General features: G+C 43.7%; 1 protein-coding gene across 1 annotated transcript in view; it reads right to left on the bottom strand.

Moving 5' to 3' along the window:
* The window catches only part of BICDL2 (BICD family like cargo adaptor 2), a 166,911-nt gene that overhangs the window by 70,261 nt on the left and 74,776 nt on the right, over window positions 1–21,874 (bottom strand). The window contains exon 3 of the mRNA XM_033947146.1: window positions 18,615–18,830. Within this exon, the coding sequence (XP_033803037.1) occupies window positions 18,615–18,830 (216 nt within the window). The remainder of the gene's footprint in view (window positions 1–18,614; window positions 18,831–21,874) is intronic.

Below are 21,874 nucleotides of genomic sequence, written 5' to 3'. Positions count from 1 at the left end.
CTTAAAGATAGGACTGCCTTTTATGTGGTCCCATTTATATGATAAACTTGGTCAGTTAAGTTCCGAGTAGCAACCCTTAACTGGCCAAGTGCTGACTCCACCCCCCAAACACCCCAAAATAGCCAGTTTTCACTTAGGTGCTAACCGCTGATTTTCAGTAGCAACAACAAGTTAAGTGTCACTGAAAATTAGTAGATATCCCCAGACAAGTGATTTAACTGGTCATCGGCTATTTCTAGACAGTTAATAAATGATTAGGTTCTTATTTGCTAATATCTTTTCTAGTAGATAGATGTGGACAGACAGGTAATATTCCCATGGCTCGCGAGCTGTGCAGAAGGAATCCACTCCAGCTTTTGAATCCCTCCTTCATCCCTAGAGGGCTCTTCTGTCCCCTTCAGTTTGTACAAAAGCATGCGATAGCCCTATATAGAAACACATGTGAAGAAGGGGTATGGGGAAACTCCCTGAACTACACCTCTGTTCTGCTCTGAAATTATAACATATGAAATCACAGTATATTAATAATAGTACAGTCAATTAAAATTATTATGTGAAGTGCTCAGACCCGCAACCATATAGAATAGTATAAAACGAAACTGTGGGTGCTGCTGGGACCATCATAGCATATCACTGTCCTGGCCACCAATAAGAAATCAAAATGAAGCAAAAGAAAAGAAAACAAAAACTTATCTGTGATTATCCTGGCGGTTTGCAGTCTCATATAGAAGCGGTAACAGTAGTAGTGAATTTAAAATGCAAAAGTACTGTGAACCCCCTGACTTGAGTTTTGTGACCTTCATCAGGAGGGGATACTGAATGCGGCAGCCACATTCAGTATCGCCTCCTGATGAAGGCCACGAAACTCGAGTCGGGGTGGGGAGGGGGGTTTTCACAGTACTTTCGCATTTTAAATTCACTACTTCTGTTGCCGCTTCTATATGAGACCGCTGACCGCCAGGATAATCATAGATAAGTTTTTGTTTTCTTTTGCTTCATTTTGATTTTTTATTGGCGGCCAGGACAGTGATATGCTATGATGGTCCCAGCGGCAACCACAGTTTAGTTTTATACTATTCTATATGGTTGTGTGTCTGAGCACTTCACATAATAATTTTAATTGAATGTATTATTATTAATATACTGTGATTTCATATATACTATAGTAGATATATCTCAGTATTACAGAGTAAATCTCCCTGGAATGTGTTATTATAGTTTCACTGAAATTATAACAAACATGTTAAACATTACCATTGAACAATTGAAGCATCAAAACAATCATGCCAAACAGAAACATTTATGGAGCTCAAATATTACCCCAATATGTTATAGCAATAGATTATTTTTAATACCCTTAAGGTCTGACTGACATCCAAATTTCAGTTTGGACTCAAACTTTCTGATTGAGATAACAAACAAGGCACAGCTCCAGAATGACGCACCTATCTACTAGAAAATTTATCAGCAAGGTAAGAACCTAATATTTTTTTCTAGTGCAATATGTGTGCCATTCTGGACGGCAGTGGCGTACCTAGCATATGTTACACCCGGGGCCCATCATTTTTTGACACTCCTCCCCATCTGTACAAAAAACATGATTTTTAGTAACAAGCCACATGTCACACATGAGTACCTAAGAAAAGGCAGCATCTTACATACTGCAGTGAGCAGTACAACATCAATACACCCATTGTAAAACTAAACAAGTCAGACTAGTACAGATCAATCCTACACCATCAATCCTAACAGAAAACCATGTCTTTCAAACACACAGAAAACACCTTCGCCTAGTATGGAATATGTAATCACAAACTAACCCCTCCCTCTTTTACAAAACTGTAGTGTGGATTTTAGCCATAGTGGTAACAGCTCTGACGCTCATAGAATTCTGAGCATCAGAGCTGCTACCACCACAGCTGGCGCTAAAAAACGCTCCACAGTTTTGTAAAAGGGAGGAAAAAATAGAAATACATAGACAAATGTTAAATTGAACCAGTATGATGCTGGACTCTGCTTACAATGCAACACCACAGAAACAGTGACACATGTCTCCTAAAGCAATAAATAAATAGAAAATTTTTTTCTACCTTTGTCTTCTGTGGTTTCTGCTTTCCTCATCTTCTTGTAACTCTCTTCCTTACATCCACTGTCTGCCGTCTCTCTTCCCCTATATGGCATCTTCTCTCCTTCTATGCCCCTTCCAGAAACTGTATGCCTCCCCCTTCCATCTCTCCTTTCACCCCCATTGGTCTGGCATCTCTTTCCTCTCCTTCCCTCTCCCACACCTGTCCTCTGCAATCGCTTTCTATTTTTTCCCTCATTTTCCTTTCTAATTTATTTTCTGCATCTGTCTAGATTATGTTCTTACTACCCTCTCATCAATGTCCTTTTTTACTGTCTACCTAAAGCTTGCCACCTCTTTCCTTCACCCCTCCAATGTTTCCCTAACTCAATCCTTTCCCCCCATCATGTGCCCCCATCATGTGCCCTCCTTTTATTTATCTCCTCCTTCCATCATGCACTTCCATCCAGCATCTGCTCCCCTCTTTATCTCCTCCCATTTCCTTCCTGCATTTGCTCCCTTATCTCTCCCATCTGCACTTCCATCCAACATAGGCTCCCCACTACCATCCAATGTCTGCCGTTTCTCTCTCCATCCACCCTTCTTCAATCAGCATCTGCCCCCTTTATTTCCCTCCAATATCCTTCCCCCTTAAGTCTCTCCCTTTTCTCTGTACATCAATTCCATCAGCACCGCCTTCCCTATCACCCTGCCCCCTTTCTTTCCCTCCACCACTCTTCCATTCCAGCAATCCTGCTCCATTCTCTCCCTTTATGCAGCAAGGTCCCATGATGACTGTAGCTGCTGGCTGCCAGTCCACTCCACTCCGACGTACTTGCTCTGGAGCGGACTCGGCAGCTGCATGCTGGAAGGTCCCGCGATGACTCGTCTGCTAGCTCTGCTCCGGAAGAAGTAAGTTACGTCGGAGGGGGTGGACCCGGCAGATGCAGGGAGTTGTGGCAAAGTCCCGCAATGACAGCCAGGTCCACCCCCTCCAACGTAACATACAAGAGCTTGTTCTTTGGCCATGGCTGGACCAGAGCATCCAGAACTGTGCTTCCGGGCTTGGATTTTTGACTGAAGAATCTGTCCACATTCTTGTTTCATGCTGTCACCATCAGATCAAACACTGGGCAACTCCAGCAACAAACAATGCTGAACACAGCATCCATTCTCCCGGATCCAGTATCTGTCTGCTGAGGAAATCAGCCTGGACATTGTCCACTCTTACTACATGCACCGCTGAAAAAGCATGAAGATGAAACTCTGTCCACCTGAATAGTAAGCAGGTCTCCAAACTAAGCTGTACACTCTTGGTGCCTCCCTGGAGATTGATATACATCACTGCAGTAGCATTATCTGAGAAGACTGAGATTGCTTGTCCCTCCAGACTCTTCTTCAGCCTCTGCAACGCCAGTTGAATGGCTTGAAGCTCCAATCTCCTTTGGGAAGCCAACCAACACCAACGGATTGGGTGTACATTGCAGTGAGTCCCCAAGCTGGACAGGCTGGCAACGTCACAATTATCCATGAAACTATTCTGAGGATCATGCCCCTTGAAAATACCTGTGGGTAGAGCCACCAGCCCATACTGACCTAGTTTCTGGAGTCCACGGCAGAGACATCTACAGGGAGTCTGAATAAAGTGGCTACCACAATAGCAATGCGCTCTGGAGATGATGCACATGAGCCTTCACCCATGGGACCATGTCTATCATGGCCGCCATGGAGCCTAACACTTGGAGGTAGTACCATGCATTCTTGGATGTGTCCAAATGTAGCAAGGGCATGTAAATAGTGTCCCTAAGTGGCAACCCCCCTCCCCATGCCCTGCCCATGGAACCCCCCCTTGCATTTATTCACTATGCCACATATGTGCACCCTTAAAGAATAGCAGGTAGGCCTGGGAGCGGGTCTAGGGTGTCCGGATTTTACAATCGTAAAATCTGGCAACCCTAGGTGAAGTACTCTACAATAAGAGCTAATGATATCACACTCACTCAACAAGTTATGATAGTTTAGAAGTTTATTCAAGTTATTGTGAAATAGTTTCTACTGGCCACTGAGGAGCTAGTATTAATGAATTACGAGGTATTCTATCTGTTCCTGTTATTTTCCAGATGCAGACTTGCAATTTGATATTTGGTTGTTATGGTAATACGTAACTTGGATTTCCTTTTTCATTATAAGCGAGTTTAATGTTTGTTGCCTATGGCACAGTTGATTGTAAAAAATTAAAATAAATTACAAAAAAAATTTACAAAAAGACATGAGAACTGACTAAGGAAAAAACCCCCATAAACACTTGCCCCCGGGGTGTGACAAGATGGCGGCGGTGAGTTAGTCGCAGTGAAGCGGAGCAGGAAGATTGGGACGATTGCATGCTTTTTTTCTTCTTACCTTTTCCTGAGCATAGATGCCGCCGAAGAGGAAAGGGGTGTTGAGGGCCGTTCCCTCGCCAGCCCTCTCTTCGACACCCATGCAGCAAGCCATCCAGCAAACGGTTGACCACTTTTTTGCGGCTCAAACGACAGCAACCCGAGCTATCAGAGGAGGTGACCGGTTTTGGGAGAAGGCGGTGGAGAGCTTTTCCCCCTTTCGGGGAGCGAAATATCTTTGTCCCCTCCGGATCCATTCACCACCGTGTGTCCAGCTACTGCCGGAGTTCAGCTGCGGGAGAGCCATGATCCCGGAAGGGAATCCATGGGGCTGCCCGGTGAGGGCGTTGAACTTGAACCAGCAAGTGCAGGGAAGCTGAAAGAACTAAACAAGTACATCTACACCAACATCAACGGAGGCTTCCTTGGGAGACATTTGGTTGCTTCTACAACGTATGGAGGCTTCTATGGCTAAAAACACTGAGGAGGTAACAAATATTAACTTTAAGATTGATACTTTAACTAAAAATATTGACTCAGTTAAATTGGATTTCTCAAGCCAAAACAAACAGATACAGGAGGATATACAGCAGCTTCAAATGTTTAAATCAGCAATAATTAAAGATAATTCCTCTATACATAGGAAATTAGAACAATTTGAAAATTATAACAGGAGATTGAATCTTCGCATATTGAATTTCCCAATTTCACCTGGTATTCCGCCTATTGATTTCTTCAAAAGATATTTGATTGAGAACTTGGGAATTTCTTCTGAAAACATTCCTCCTTTAAATAAGATTTACTATTTGCCAAACAAAAAAATTCCTCTGGAAAAAAACATTGGACAAGAGAAAAATAATGGACAAGAGGAACAGATTGATTTTGCTAATGTTACTGCTCTTTTAGAACAAACTCTGAATCCAGATACTGCGAGAACTACGCTTCTAATATCTTTTGTTTTTGAGCAAGATTTAAATATGATCTTAAGATTATATTTTAAAAATTCTCAAAAATTATTTGGAGCACAACGTATTTGGATTTATCCAGACGTCTCTAAAGTGACTCAGGAGCGAAGGAAAGATTTTCTTTCCTTACGACAAGAAACTCTTAAATTGGGTGCTACGTTTCTACTAGCTTATCCTTGTAAATGTTTGGTAAGGTACTTGGGAGTCAAATATGTTTTCTTTTCTTCAGAACATTTAAAGGAGTTTCTAAGAGTTAAAAAGATTACTAAGAGTTAAAAGACTACCAAGGTATGATGTAGAATGGAATATAAATATAATTAGAGGGTAGCCATGCCTCACTAAGCCTTTTCCTCTGAATTAAATTCTTTAATTTATGTCTCCAATATTATATGATTATCACACCCCTTTCATTGTGGTCTAAGGAAGGGATAAAATGTTTTATTTCAAATTTGAAATGTTTTGTTCAAATCTGATATATTATTTTGGTGAAATTTGTTTTCTTTCTCTGTATTGCATGGAACAAGATTACGCTTGTGAATTGTTGTTTAAAATTTAAATAAAGAATTAAAAAAACAACACTTGCCCCATCTTTTTCTGTGGGTACCTTTTATGCATGTTTTTTTACAATCACTTATGTAACCCTGCCTATGCGAATGCTGTTATAAACACAAGTAAACATACATGCACTGTGGAATCACATGCCTATTTTTACCCACACACAGAGGGGCTGATTCTGTTAGCTGTGCCTGCCACAGTAAGTGCCTAGAAAAGTGGCGCCTGCCGCATGTCAATAATGAACAGGCACTGCTTACAGAATCGCAGCTAGCAAGGACCCTAGTCACCGGAAATGTTGGTTGGGTTTTACAAGCCTACATTTCTGGTATCTAAGGCAGTGGTCTCAAACTGGTGGCCAGGGGAGCCACATGTGGCCCTCCAGGTACTATTTTGAGGCCCTTGGGATGTTTATCATAATCACAAAAGTAAAATAAAACAGTTTCTTGATCCTATGTCTCTTTAGCTATAAATTACAATATTATTATTAAGACTTAGCCAAAAGGAAAGATTTAGAAACTATAAAGAATTTTACTTCATGCAAAATTGTCATTTCTTTGATAAGACATTAACTATTTTGTTCTGAGGCCCTCCAAGTACCTACAAATCCATAATGTGGCCCTGCAAAGGTCTTGAGTTTGAGACCACTGAGCTAGGGTCATTGTAGAATCAAAGTCAGCGGTGCCTAGTGACGCTGAAGTCTGGCACTGCCCCTAAACACACCCACTTCTGGGCTTTGGTGTCACTAGCTAACGCTAGGCGCCATGGACTCAGGCACTGGTCCTGGAGGGCACCTAGTGGCCTCTAATTTATTTTTTAAATTGTTTTTTAATTGGGTTTTAATGGTGTAATCAATTATCGTGCCACTTAAAACCAATTAAAACATTAGGTGCTAGCAGGAGCAATCTAGGCCCCTACTGGCACCTAACTTTTAGCAGATTTCTTGAGAATCCTGCCCAGAGGTGTCTAGAAAAGTGGCGCCTGCCATGTGTCAATAAATGGACATGCACCGCTTATAGAATTTGGGCCAGCAAGGACCAGAAATATATGCCAGGGTTTCATAGCCCTAGGGTCCTTGCAGTAACACAGCCAGCAATGTTTAGTGACGCCAAAATCTGGCACCACCCCTAAACACACACATTTCCGGGCTTCGGCATAACTAGGCGTCATAGGTGCCATGGACTCAGGAGCCGGTCCTGGAGGGTGCCTAATTTTTTTAAATCCATTTTTAATTGGTTTTTAATGGTGCAATCAATTATTGCACCACTTAAAACCAAATAAAACACTTAGGTGCAGGCAGGCGTGATCTAGGCGCCTAGCTTTCAACAGCCTGTTTGAGAATCTGGCCCAGAGTGCCCACTTTGCAAATAACTTTTCTGTAGGTAAAACAGTGGTCTACTTGTGGAAATAGCTTTGATAATTGCCCTGCTTATATACTGTATTACTTTGGCAGCTCATACAAAGCTGCCATGCCATAGAGTTATGGGAATCTGTTGCATAATCCTGTTGCATCTTTACTATGTGCCAGTGAAGAGATAGACAGCTGAGGGACTGGTTGATCTGCTTATGAGATTTATGGATAACAGAACTCCCTCCTCCTTCCAGAAAGAGATCACTGTGTGTGACAGCAGCTCCTTCCATGCCATTGGCTTCTTTCTACTTCATTTAGCAAGGCATGATATATGTATATTCCCTCAGATTTTACATATGGTGCACAAAATTGCACATTGAAATTTGGGTGCACACTCAATTTCTATGTATAATGTAACTGAGTAAAGAGCCTATCAGTAAAGTGCCAATAATTGGGAGCTAACAATCAATTATTATTGCTAATTGACAACAAGTTAGATAATAATAATAACAACAGTTCTAGGCGGTTCACAGTGAACAGACAGTGAAATACAAGCAATAGGGAAATACAAGCAGGGAAAAATACAAGAAATATTAAGTGACAAATTTATCAAAAAGATAAGTCTTAACTAGTTTTCTGAGAGTGATAGGACAAAGCTTTTGAGATTGTTTCACTTAACCATCTTGCTAGGTGTTATTATATAAAGACGTGTGCGTAAATCTAAATGTCCACAACTGGAAAGGGGGAATGGCCATGGAAGGAGCATGGACAGGTCGGGGTATTTACTAATGATGCAGGGGGATCCACGCCTAGTTTAGGAGCAAGGATTTATGCCAGTTTTCAGTTGGTGCAAATCCTTGAGCCTAAAAGTTTGGCATGGCTCCTGGAGCTATGCACTATTCTATAAACGGCACCCAACTCGGAGCACCATTTATAAAATAGCTTGTAGCTCTTTTTTTTTTTTTGGCACCAATTTTTCAACGTTATGTCTAGAATTTAGCCTATTATGTGCTAATACAAAAATAATTATTAGGGGCATGGTAAAGCTTGCCCTCCACATTGTGGCCTTGGAACAAATGTGGGCATTAACTTATACAGCTTTAGGTTACACAAGGCAGGCTGATTACTTTCCACTAATTGTACAAAATGTGATACAGAAGATAGCATTATTTTTCAAATGATTTGGAGCTGTGCTAATAAATAAGGCTCTGGAACATTTGAAAATCACGTAGATCTCTCTATATAAGTGGTCTGCTGACAGATTTTCATACCTGTATATTCAGCAGCAGACCATATCTGGATAGTGGGTAAATGTAGCCACTGGGTCTAATCCAGGTACTGACGATAACTACCCAGATAAAGTTAGAATAATCTTATTTATTTATTTATTTAGTTTTCTATTCCGTTCTCCCAGGGGGAACTCAGAACGGTTTACATGCATTTATTCAGGTACTCAAGCAGTTTTCCCTGTCTGTCCCGGCGGGCTCACAATCTATCTAATGTACCTGGGGCAATGGGGTGATTAAGTGACTTGCCCAGGGTCACAAGGAGTAGCATGGGTTTGAACCCACAACCTCAGGGTGCTGAGGCTGTAGCTTTAACCACTGCACAACACTTTTGCTGTTCTAATTTTATTCAAATACAAGTTACCCAGTTAGCGGACTGACTATTGCCGCTAACCAGGTAAGTTCTGACTGTGGCCAGACTTGGCCCCCGGAGTGCCCCAGCACTATCCAGATATTCAGCAGCACTAACATACTAACATAGTAACATAGTAGATGACGGCAGATAAAGACCCAAATGGTCCATCCAGTCGGCCCAACCTGATTCAATTTAAATTTTTTTCTTCTTCTTCTTAGCTATTTCTGGGCAAGAATCCAGATCTCTGCACGGTACTGTGCTTAGGTTCCAACTACTGAAGTCTCTGTCAAAGTTCACTCCAGCCATCTACACCCTCACAGCCATTGAAGCCCTCCCCAGCCCATCCTCAACCAAACGGCCATACACAGACACAGACCATGCAAGTCTGCCCAGTACCGGCCTTAGTTCTTCAATATTTACAATTATTTTCAGATTCTAGATCCTCTGTTCTCATCCCACACTTTTTTGAACTCCGTCACCGTTTTCCTCTCTACCACCTCTCTCAGGAGGTGGCATCCACCACCCTCTCTGTAAAGAAGAATTTCCTTATATTGCTCTTCTACCCCTCAGCCTCAAATTATGCCCTCTGGTTTTACCATTTTCCTTTCTCTTGAAAATATTTTGTTCTACGTTAATACCTTTCAAGAACTTGAACGTCAGAATCATATCTCCCCTGCCCCTCCTTTCCTTTAGGACAGTGGTTCTTAACCTGGGTTCGACCGAACCCCAGGGGTTCGGTGAGTCAGTCTCGCGGGTTCGGCGGAGGTCAAAACACACCTCCGACTCATATAGCGCTTCAGTCACGTTCAATCATCTATCAGTTATTCAGTGATTTTGATCAAGACTGATCGTGTACTCGGTTTCTTGATCTATCAATCTGTAACTAACGCCTGATCAAAATTTGTGATTTAACTGACAGATGATTGAACGTGACCGAAGCGCTTATGATTCGTGATGATATGCCCCGCTTGTCCATAATTGGCTGCAGGTGATCACGCAACATCGCTTGGCCTATCTGTGCTGCAGGGGATTTGTTGCGCACAGTAGTTGAATTGTAACTGTTGTGATGGTACGTTGTGTGATACCTATCTTAATATTTTAATCCCTTACTAACTATGTCGAGCAAAATACGAAAGTGGTCGGATGAATATGTACAATATGGATTCACATGTATAACGGAACGTGATGGGAGTCAGCGTCCTAATTGCATGATTTGCAATGCCAAGTTGAGTAATTCTAGTCTAGCTCCGGCAAAACTAAGGGAACACTTCCTTAAGCTGCATACAAGAACACAACGCTCGCTGAATTCAAGGTGAAGAGAGCATGATTCGATGAAAAGGCTACTCTGCCTGTTCTCGGCTTTGTACCCATCAACAAACCGATCCTCACAGCATCGTACGAAGTTGCTTACCTGATCGTAAAGCAGGGCAAACCACACACCATTGGTGAAACACTCATAAAACCAGCTGTGTTGAAGATGGCGAATATCATGCTGGGAAAAGCAGCTGAAGTTCAGTTATCTGAAATTCCTCTTTCAAATGATATCATCAGCAACAGAATAGAGGACATGAGCAAAGACATCTTGGCTCAAGTAGTTGCAGATCTGATTTCAAGCTCGGCAAAATTCAGCCTTCAACTCGACGAGACCACAGACGTTTCCAATCTAAGCCAGCTTGCAGTATTCGTGCGCTATGTGAAAGACGATGTGTTAAAGGAAGATTTTTTATTTTGTAAGCCTCTTACAACAACAACTAAGGCAACTGATGTGAAGAAACTTGTGGATGACTTCTTCAAAGACAACAATCTTTCGTGGGATATGGTTTCTGCAGTTTGTTCGGACGGAGCTCCAGCCATGCTCGGAAGAAAGTCTGGTTTTGGTGCGCTAGTGAATGCCGATGCACCACACATCATTGTTACGCATTGCATTCTGCACAGGCATGCGTTGGCAACAAAAACCTTGCCTCCAAAACTGGCAGAAGTTTTAAAAATTGTTGTGGAATGCGTGAACTATGTGCAAAATAATGCTCTGAAGCACCGCATCTTCAAGGAGCTCTGTAAAGAAATGGGATCTGAATTCGAGGTACTTCTGTACCATTCTAACGTTCAGTGGTTATCCCGGGGACAGGTGCTGAATCGTGTTTTTGCCATGCGTGTGGAATTAGCTCTGTTTTTGCAAGAGCAGCAACATTGTCATGCAGATTGCTTCAAAAATTCTGAGTTCATTCTCATTTTAGCGTACATGGCTGATATCTTTGCAGCTCTCAATCATCTTAATAAGCAGATGCAGGGTGGTGGAGTCAACATCATCGAAGCGGAAGAAAACCTGAAAGCTTTTCAAAAAAAGCTACCGTTATGGAAACGACGAACAGAAAACGATAACTTCGCAAACTTTCCCCTGCTAGACAACTGTGTAAGTAAGATCGAAGATGTATCTGGAATCGGAGACATTTCTGTATCCGCGGAACTGAAGCAAACTATTGCCATGCACTTAGATGAGCTTGCAAGGTCTCTTGACGGATACTTCCCTACAAGAGAGTCATATCCAGCATGGGTGAGACAACCGTTCACGTTTAGTGTTGAGACAACAGATGTCAATGATGAATACCTCGATGAAATCATTGAAATTCAGCAGAGCCAGGTTCAACAGCAACTCTTCAGAACAACAACGCTCTCAACGTTTTGGTGTCAACAATTGGTAATGTACTCTGTTATTGCTAAGAAAGCTCTGGAAATTTTCATACCGTTTGTTACAACATATCTTTGCGAGCAATCCTTTTCGAGGATGCTGGACATAAAAACGAAGAAAAGGAACAGACTTAAGTCATAAGAACATAAGAATTACCATCTCCGGATCAGACCCTGGGTCTATCAAGTCCGGTGATCCGCACACGCGGAGGCCCCGCCAGGTGTACCCTGGCATAGTTTTAGTCTCTTAATGTGATTTAAAGGGCACTAATGCAGCTTGCTGTATCACAGTGATATTTAGGTTACCACAAGTTACATAGTACTGAGATGTAAAACATGCAAACACATGTAAAGCAGCTGGATTTACAGAATATTGGCACATAAACATATTCACACATATGCACCTATATGCTAGTATGATAAATATTTACTTGTGTAATGGGTGCATAAATGTTAGCACCTATATTACAGAACTGCCCCCCTAAAGGCTAATTTTATGAAGTATATTTTTGTATAAACGCAGTTTTACAAGCAGACAAAGACTTTGATAAGACTATGGGGCTCATTTTCAAAAAAGAAAGACGGCAAAAAAATGGCAAAAAGTGGCACTTGGACATCTTACTGGCCAAGATGTTCAAATAGTAATTTTCGAAACCAACTTTCTAGACATCTTGCTAGATTTCTTGTCTGCAGTGTGTCCAAAGTTCAAAGGGGCGTGTTGGAAATGTGTTATGGGTGGGCTTAGCACTTGGATATCTTGTGGCGATAATCAAATATTTACCAAGACGTCCAGGATGCAGTGGCGTACCTAGCATATGTGACACCCGGGGCCCATCATTTTTTGACACCCCCCCCCATCTGTACGAAAAACATGATTTTTAGTAACAAGCCACACGTCACACATGAGTACCTAGGAAAAGGCAGCATCTTACATACTGCAGTGAGCAGTACAACATCAATACACCCATTATAAAACTAAACAAGTCAGACTAGTACAGATCAATCCTACATTATCAATCCTAACAGAAAACCATGTCTTTCGAACACACAGAAAACACCTTCACCTAGTATGGAATATGTAATCACAAACTAACCCCTCCCTCTTTTACAAAACTGTAGTGTGGATTTTAGCCACGGTGGTAACAGCTCTGACGGTCATAGAATTCTGAGCATCAGAGCTGCTACCACCATGGTTGTCGCTACAAAACGCTCCACAGTTTTGTAAAAGGGGGGATAAAATAGAAATACATAGACAAAGGTTAAATTGAACCAGTAAGAAGCTGGACTCTGCATACAGTGCACCACAGAAACAGTGACACGTCTCCTAAAGCAATAAATAAATAGAAAATTTTTTTCTACCTTTGTCTTCTGTGGTTTCTACTTTCCTCATCTTCTTGTAACTCTCTTCTTTCCATCCACTGTCTGCCGTCTCTCTTCCCCTATATGGCATCTTCTCTCTTTCTATGCCCCTTCCAGAAACTGTATGCCTCCCCCTTCCATCTCTCCTTTCACTCCCATTGGTCTGGCATCTCTTTCCTCTCCTTCCCTCTCCCACACCTCTCCTCTGCAATCCCTTTCCCTTTTTTCTCTAGATTGCGTTCTTATTACCCTCTCATCAATGTCCTTTTTTACTGTCTACCTAAAGCTTGCCACCTCTTTCCCTCACCCCTTCAGTGTTTACCTAACTCAATCCTTTTCTCCCCATCATGTGCCCTCTCTGTCCACTTCCATCCAGCGTCTGCTCCCCTCCCATTTCCTTCCTGCATTTGCTCCCTTATCTCTCCCATCTGCACTTCCATTCAGCATAGACTCCCCACTACCATCCAATGTCTGCCCTTTCTCTCGCCATCCACCCCTCTTCAATCAGCATCTGCCCCCTTTATTTCCCTCCAATATCCTTCCCCCTTATGTCTCTCCCCTTTCTCTGTACATCAATTCTATCAGCACCACTCTTCCATACCCCCCTGCCCCTTTTCTTTCCCTCCACCAGTCTTCCATTGCAGCAGTACTGCTCCTTTCTCTCTCTTCATGCAGCAAGGTCCCACGAAGACTGTAGGTGCCGGCTGCCAGTCCTCCCCACTCTGACGTACTTGCTCTGGAGCGGACTCAGCAGCTGGAAGGTCTTGCGATGACTCGGCTGCTGGCTCTGCTCCGGAAGAAGTAAGTTAAGTCGGAAGGGATGGACCAGGCAGACGCAGGGAGTTGTGGCAAAGTCCCGCAATGACTGCGTCTACCGGGCCCACCCCTTCTGACGTAACTTACTTCTTCTGGAGTAGAGCCGGCAGATGAGTCATCACGGGACCTTCCTGTACCTCAGTGCCACTGCCAACTCTGCTGCAGAGAAAGTAAGTCAGAGGAAACGTGACCATTTATTTTTTTCATCAAAAGGGGACATCTATTAATTGATGTCTATCTATTGATCTATTAATTGATCAATCTATTATCCTTTCTTTCATTTCTTTCTTTCTGCACTCAGGCCCAATAATTGTCCCTTTCTATTCCCTCCCTCCTTCCTTCCCATGTCCTTAGTGCCCCCAGTGCCTCCTTTCCGTGTCCTTAGTGCCCCCAGTGCCTCCGTCCTGTGTCCTTAGTGCCCCCAGTGCCTACTTCTAATGTCCTTAGTGACCCCAGTGCCTCCGTCCTGTGTCCATAGTGCCCCCATTGCCTTCTTCCCGTGTCCTTAGTGCCCCAGTGCCTCCTTTTCATGTCCTTAGTGACCCCAGTGCCTCCGTCCTGTGTCCATGGTGCCCCCAGTGCCTCCTTCCTGTGTCCATGGTGCCCCCAGTGCCTCCTTCCTGTGTCCATAGTGCCCCCAGTACCTCCTTCCCATATCCTTAGTGCCCCCAGTGCCTCTGTCCTGTGTCCATAGTGCCCCCAGTGCCTCCGTCCTGGGTCCATAGTGCCCATTCCCATGTCCTTAGTGCCTTCAGTGCCTCCTTCCTGTGTCCATAGTGCCCCCAATGCCTCTTTCCCGTGTCCTTAGTGCCCCCAGTGCCTCCGTTCTGTGTCCATGGTGCCCCCAGTGCCTCCTTCCTGTGTCCATAGTGCCCCCAGTGCCTCCATCCTGTGTCCATAGTGCCCCTTCCCATGTCCTTAGTGCCCCCAGTGCCTCTTTATGTCCCCCCACTACCTTCCAGATTTTGTCCACCCCCAAAGCCTGCCTGCTTGCCTGACTACCTATCTCCCTCCCTCCCTGCCGCACTAAAGCCAGCCAGCTTGCCTGCCTACATCCTTCCCTCCCTGCCGCGGAAAAAAAAAGCGCCTCTCTCTTTTCTTTTCCCTGGACCACGCTGCTGCAATCTTACCTCCCCGCTGCTGCTGCTAATCGCCGACAAGAAGTCTTTCCGACATCAATTCTGACATTGAAGAGGACATTCCGGGCCAGCCAATCACTGCCTGGCTGGCTCGGAACGTCTTCTCCGACATTAGAATTGATGTCAGAAAGAAGACTTCTTGTCGGCGATTATCAGCAGCAGCGAGGAGGTAAGATTGCAGCAGCGCGGACCGGGGGAAAGGAAGGGCAGGAGGACCCGGACCTGGCAGGAGGTCAGGAGGACCCAGACCTGGCCAGCTGTGCACCCCACCCAAGCCGTGCACCTGGGGCGGACCTCCCCCCTCCCGCACCCCCCTTGGTACGCCACTGCCAGGATGCCATTTAGATGTTTGGAGCTAGACCTGTTTTAAAAGCGAATAAGGCACGCATGGGAGATTTCGTCCATCGGACGCTGCAGGACCAAGCGGAGACCGATGATTTAGAAGCTAAGTGGTTAACACTGAAATCAACCATACATGAAGCAACTAGCCGCTTCATAAAATCAGTAAATAAACGACAAAGAAACAATAAACCCCAATGGTTCACCGCGGAGATCTCGCACCTCATTAAGGAGAAGAAAAAAGCGTTTCTCTCCTACAAGCGTACGGAGAAAAGAGAGGCAAAAGTAGAATATAGGACCAGGTCTACAGCGGTCAAAATGGCAGTTAGGGAGGCAAAACTTCGAGTGGAAGAAATTCTGGCAAAAAACATTAAAAAGGGGGACAAATCCTTCTTCAGGTATATTAGTGACAGAAAAAGGAACACAGGCGGGATAGTACGCCTTAGAAGACCGGACGGAAGTTACGTGGAAGCAGATTCCGATAAAGCCGAACTACTGAATGAATACTTCTGCTCAGTCTTCACCTGTGAGGCACCGGGACACGGTCCGCAGTTGAAGGCAATACAAAGCACAGAAGACCCGTTTCAGAATTTTGAGTTAACACCAGGTGAAGTTTACAGTGAACTGGCAAGACTCAAGGTGAACAAAGCCATGGGACCAGACAATTTGCACCCAAGAGTGCTCAGAGAATTGAGCGATGTCCTGGCGAAACCGTTGGCTGAGCTATTCAGTCTCTCCCTAAGTAAGGGGAAAGTTCCCCTGGACTGGAAATTAGCTAATGTCGTTCCTCTTCATAAAAAGTGTTGCAGGGCAGAGGCTGCGAATTATAGACCGGTGAGTCTCACATCAATAGTGTGCAAACTCATGGAAACACTAATTAAAAGCAACTTGGACACGATCTTGAATGAAGGGAATCTTCGGGATCCCAGTCAGCATGGATTCACCAAGGGTAGGTCCTGCCAATTCAATCTCATCAGCTTCTTTGACTGGGTAACAAGAAAGTTGGACTTGGGAGAGTCTTTGGACGTCGTGTACCTGGACTTCAGTAAAGCTTTTGACAGTGTCCCACACCGCAGGCTGCTAAGCAAGATGGAATCGATGGGGTTAGGAGAGACACTAACTGCATGGGTCAATGATTGGCTGAGTGGCAGACTTCAGAGGGTGGTGGTTAATGGTACCCTCTCTAAAACATCGGAGATGACCAGTGGAGTGCCGCAGGGCTCGGTCCTGGGTCCACTCCTTTTCAACATATTCATAGGGGATCTGACTCAAGGGCTTCAAGGTAAAATAACACTATTCGCCGATGACGCCAAACTATGTAATATAGTAAGTGAATGCAGTTTACAGAATTATATGGCGCAGGACCTTCTTACATTGGAAAGTTGGTCCTCAACCTGGCAGCTAGGCTTCAATGCTAAGAAATGTAAGGTTATGCACCTCGGAAGCGGAAATCCATGCAGGACGTACTTCTTGAACGGAGAAACTTTAACTAGGACTTCAGCAGAACGAGATTTAGGAGCAATCATCAGTGCAGACATGAAAACTGCCAATCAAGTGGAGAAGGCTTCATCTAAGGCAAGGCAGATATTGGGTTGTATCAATAGAAGTTTCGTCAGCCGAAAGCCTGAAGTCATAATGCCGTTGTACAGGGCCATGGTGAGACCTCATCTGGAGTACTGTGTGCAATTCTGGAGGCCACATTACAGTAAAAATGTGCGCAGAATTGAATCGGTTCAGCGGACGGCCACCAGGATGATCTCGGGGCTCAAGGGTCTCTCGTACGAAGAGAGACTGAACAAATTGCAGCTCTACACTCTCGAGGAACGTAGGGAGAGGGGAGACATGATCGAAACATTTAAGTACCTCACGGGACGTGTCGAAGTGGAAGATGATATTTTCTTTCTCAAGGGACCCTCGGCCACAAGAGGGCACCCGCTCAAACTCAGGGGCGGAAAATTTCATGGCGACACCAGAAAGTATTTTTTCACGGAGAGAGTGGTTGATCATTGGAACAAGCATCCAGTGCAGGTGATCGAGGCAGACAGCGTGCCAGACTTTAAGAATAAATGGGATACCCATGTGGGATCCCTACGAGGGTCAAGATAAGGAAATTGGGTCATTAGGGCATAGACAGGGGGTGGGTAAGCAGAGTGGGCAGACTTGATGGGCTGTAGCCCTTTTCTGCCGTCATCTTCTATGTTTCTATGTTTAAGGGCCAAAGAGGTACACAAACTGACCAGATGACCACTGGAGGGATTAAACCATGACCTCCCACACTCCCCTAGTGGTCACTTATCCCTTCCCACCCCCCAAAGATTTCAATGAAACAGTACATACCTGTCTCTATAACAGCAGCACATGATATGGGAAATCCTAGGACAGCAGCAAGCAGGTGTCTGGAGTAGCCTGGTGGGTGGTATATTAAGCCATAGAGAGGGGAGATCCAGGCCCATATCCCATTCTAAACATTACATTTTTGGTAGAAAGTGTGAGCCCACCAAAATCTTACTGTACTGCCATATAGGTGCCACTTGAGGCCATAGGGCCATTGGGGTGGTAGACAGGTGGGAATAGTAGGTTTGGGGGGAGTTTTGGAGGGCTCACCATGCATTGTAAGGGGGTTATGGTAAGATGTAAACCTGGCACCCTTTATGTGAAGTTCACAGCAGTGCCCTCTAAGGTGCCCCACTGCTCTACTGGAATGTCTGTGTGGCCAGTCCATTAAAAATGCTGGCCCCTCCTATTTGCAAATGGATTGTTTTGGACTTGTTTCATCTGGACATCTTATTCTTCAAAAATGGCTAGGCCAAAGATAGACATCTTGCAAGGCCAAGACATCTAGCAGGTCATTAAAAAAACCCCCACGATAGACATCTTGTGGTTTTGACAATGGCTATTTTCTCCACTCGATTTTTGGATGTCTTTCTCAAAACGTCCAGACTCAGACTTAAATGTCCTATAGAATATGGCCCTCCACGTGACTGCATATGTACATAAAAAGTAGATGCATGGAAGTAATTGGGACAGAAAGAATAAAATGCCCTGAGTGTGATAAGATACTGAAGGGGACAGAGCTCATGTCCTGAGTATGAGAGATAAGGAGTGTCAGAAGGCATGTTTTTGAGAATAAGGTTTGTGTTTTCAGGGTGGATGAGTGGAGATGGGAGGTATCTTCTACACTGTTCTGGATGTAGAACAGAGAAAAGAGGTGTGAGAAAAAGAGGAGGGGCAGGAGATGTGCTTTGGATAAGGGAGCAGAGGAGAGGTAGGAAGTATGTTGGTTGTGGAGGAACAGGTGGAGGAGAAGGGAAGGTGTCACCTCACCTGGCTCAACTGTTCCACAAGTCGCTGGTTCTGTTCAGCTAACTGCTGCACAGCATGCGACTTCTCACGACTGGTATCCTGCTGCTCCCAACGCTGGTGCCGCAACTGATCCCTCAGGGATGACAAGTCATTCTCCAGCTCGGCCACCCGGCTCTCCATCTCACTCTCCTGTGCCTCCAGTTTCAGCCTTAGGTCATGTTTCTCCTGCTCCAATCTCTGCATAATAAAAGACATTTACACTCACTTAAATTTCAAGGTTGGTAAGAATATGCAGACATTAATTTACAGTATGAAAAGCTCAATGAAAGAAGAACATATCGCAAACACTAACCCCCTTTTACAAAACTGCGATAGCGGTTTTTAGCACAGGACAGTGCGCTGAAAGCTCTATGCTGCTTCCAACGCTCATAGAAACTTGTGCTTTTGTAAAAATGGGGGGGAGGGAGGGGGGAAGAAACAGGAAAAACATTTTTAAGCATAGGAGAATTTACTGTTTCTATAGTTCAAAGAAATGTTCATAGATTCCACTTTTTCTTTGTATCTTAGTCTTATTTTACAACAAACTCCCTCCTTTACAAAGTTGCACTAGCGATTATACAAAATATTTAAAATCAGGGGATACACAACGAAAGTACATAATGACAAATCCAAAGACAGAACGGACTAACATGGCACAAAAGGACTATGGGTGAACTACAGTAAAGTATAGTAAAGAAGAGAGAACAAAAAAGGAGCGGAGAGGTTTCAATCAGGCTGTTATTATCAAAAAGGGAGGGAGAAAGCGGGAGAGTAGGAGATTAGATCATCGTTCAAAGGCATCTCTATATAGAAATCTTTTTAGTACTCCTTTAAATTTATCTAAACTTGCTTCCTCTCTAATGTAATGGGACAGAGTATTCCAAATGAGGGGAGCAGTTACGGCGAAGCAGGTCACGTGGCAAGTGCCAAATGTCTTAAGAGTAGGCACGAAATGTAAAGTTTTGGGAAGATGATCTGAGAGTTGTAAGTGGAGTATGAGGAATAAGTAGCTTATCAATGAATGCCAGTTCTCTGGATTTAAGTGTTTTAAATGTAAGTAGTGCAATTTTGAAAGTAATTCTATGATGGATGGGGAGCCAATGGGCATTTTTAAGTAATGGAGAGATGTGGTCATATTTCTTGGAACTGGTGATAATTTTAATAGTGGTATTTTGGATTAGTTGAAGTCGTTTGATTTCTTTTTGAAATATTCCATTGTATGAACAGATCGGAGAAGGTTATCATGCCGCTGTACCGGGCCATGGTACGTCCCCACCTGGAATACTGCGTCCAACACTGGTCGCCGTACATGTTTCCATCACCAAAATGAAACCTCCCTATTTACTTGGCAGAACATACACGTGTAGGTTTGTGAATTTGGGCAGCTACAGGCAAAAGTGGTGTAACTTATACATGGAAGCTGTGAAATCCTTATTTCCTTGTATAGGTGCTGTCAGGTCCATGTCGTTCATTTTTTTTCAACTTGTATCTTGGTAAAATGGTTCCTACTGATGCACAAGGTGCAGGTGTTTTGACAAATACTTTTGTAAAATACCCTTGGAACTGAGCACATCCCAACCTGGACATCTCGATTCTGATCTCTACAGTCTGTGTAAAAATGGGTTACATCGGTGGTCTCAAACTCGCAGTCCGCCAGGTACTATTTTGAGGCCCTTGGTATGTTTATCATAATCACAAAAATAAAATAAAACAGTTTCTTGATCATATGTCTATTTAGCTATAAATGACAATATTATTATTAAGACTTAGCCAAAAGGAAAGATTTAGAAACTATAAAGAATTTTACCTCATGCAAAATTGTTATTTCTTTAGACATTAACTATTGTTATTTAGACATTAACATTGTTATTTCTTTAGACATTACCTATTTTTTCTGAGGCCCTCCAAGTACCTACAAATCCAAACTGTGGCCCTGCAAAGGGTTTGAGTTTGAGACCACTGGGTTACATGATTCATTGTATCAGTTTTTCTATGCTGCAAGTGCTGGAACTCATTCTTACATAGAAATGCATTGGATAATTTTGTGTATGTGTGTGTGTGTTGGGGGAGGGTTTGACTTTTTTCTCTGGAATTCCAATCTAAACTGTTCTATTTTTGAATTTGATATAGTTTTTTCCTGATTTTTTTTTCCACTCATTTAAAAAGTTGGTCCCTTTTTGCCCTGACTTAAAGACTTATGTATAATTTCTTTACAACTTTGTGTTAGGTTCGAAAGAATATAACTTGACCTCTTTCATATGGATTTGAAAATATCCAAATATTTTCACCAGTGTGAAACAAGGGGTTCAGTTAATTATGTCCAATTTGTATGTAGTTGTGTTTTGTGTATCTGCTTGTGTTTTAGTTGTGTGTGTAGGTTTGTTTTTATTCATGTCCATGTAAATATTTATCTGTTTTGTCTGTGTTCTTGGGTATTTGTCTGTGTCTTAATTATGCATTTTTGTGTGCATCCATATACGTCTCTGTGTGTAGGAGAGTGAGCTCATGGAGTAAGGAGTCGGCTGATAACATTTGCTGAGCTGCTGACACAGCTGCTTTGAGGAATGGAAGGAGGAAGGGTTCGGACAGGTTGTTAGGAAGCAGGAATGGAAGGATGTAAGTGAGGGGTTATAGGAGTGATGACTGGAGTATTCAGTAGCTAGGCTGTTTGGGGAGAGAAGGGTCCTTATTGGGCTGTGGCGAGAATGGAGCGATTAGTTTGTTGTTTTGGGTGGGAGGTGGTAGGGTTGGTGAAGCTGTGTGGAGCTTAGGAGTGTGGAAGTGGGGTTGAGGTTAAATTTGGCGAGAGGTTTGAAGTACATTTGGAGGTACCTGTTCTTGCTGTGATCACTAGTAGTGGCTGTCTTGGGGACGGTGGGGGGTACTACTGCACATTGGTGTAGGGTGTTGCCAGTTGCTGGCAGCAATTTGTTGTGTCGGAACTGGTGTTAGTGTGTTTCAGGGCAGCCGGGTTCTTTTTTTACCCTCTTTTCTCTCTTTAGTGGTGCAGTAGTGTAGTGGCCATGTTGGTCTTATAGGGTTCCTCAGAGGGCTGGTGTTTAGTGGCTGTGCACCGATGTGGCATGCCCGTTGCAGGAGCTGTCTTTTGGTGAACTAGCATCACAGGTGCTGGAACACAGAATTTGTGCCATCCTTAGTGTGTGAAGTGGTCCAGAGAAGAGTGACTCAAATGGTTAAGGGGCTGTCATACAGCAAGAGATTAAGGAAACTAGGCCTCTTCT

This window comes from Geotrypetes seraphini, chromosome 5 (genome assembly GCF_902459505.1).
Source record: "Geotrypetes seraphini chromosome 5, aGeoSer1.1, whole genome shotgun sequence".
Taxonomy (NCBI): Eukaryota; Metazoa; Chordata; class Amphibia; order Gymnophiona; family Dermophiidae; genus Geotrypetes; species Geotrypetes seraphini.
The sequence above is the reverse complement of the archived record's forward strand: the minus strand, read 5'-3'. Positions and strand labels throughout refer to the sequence as shown.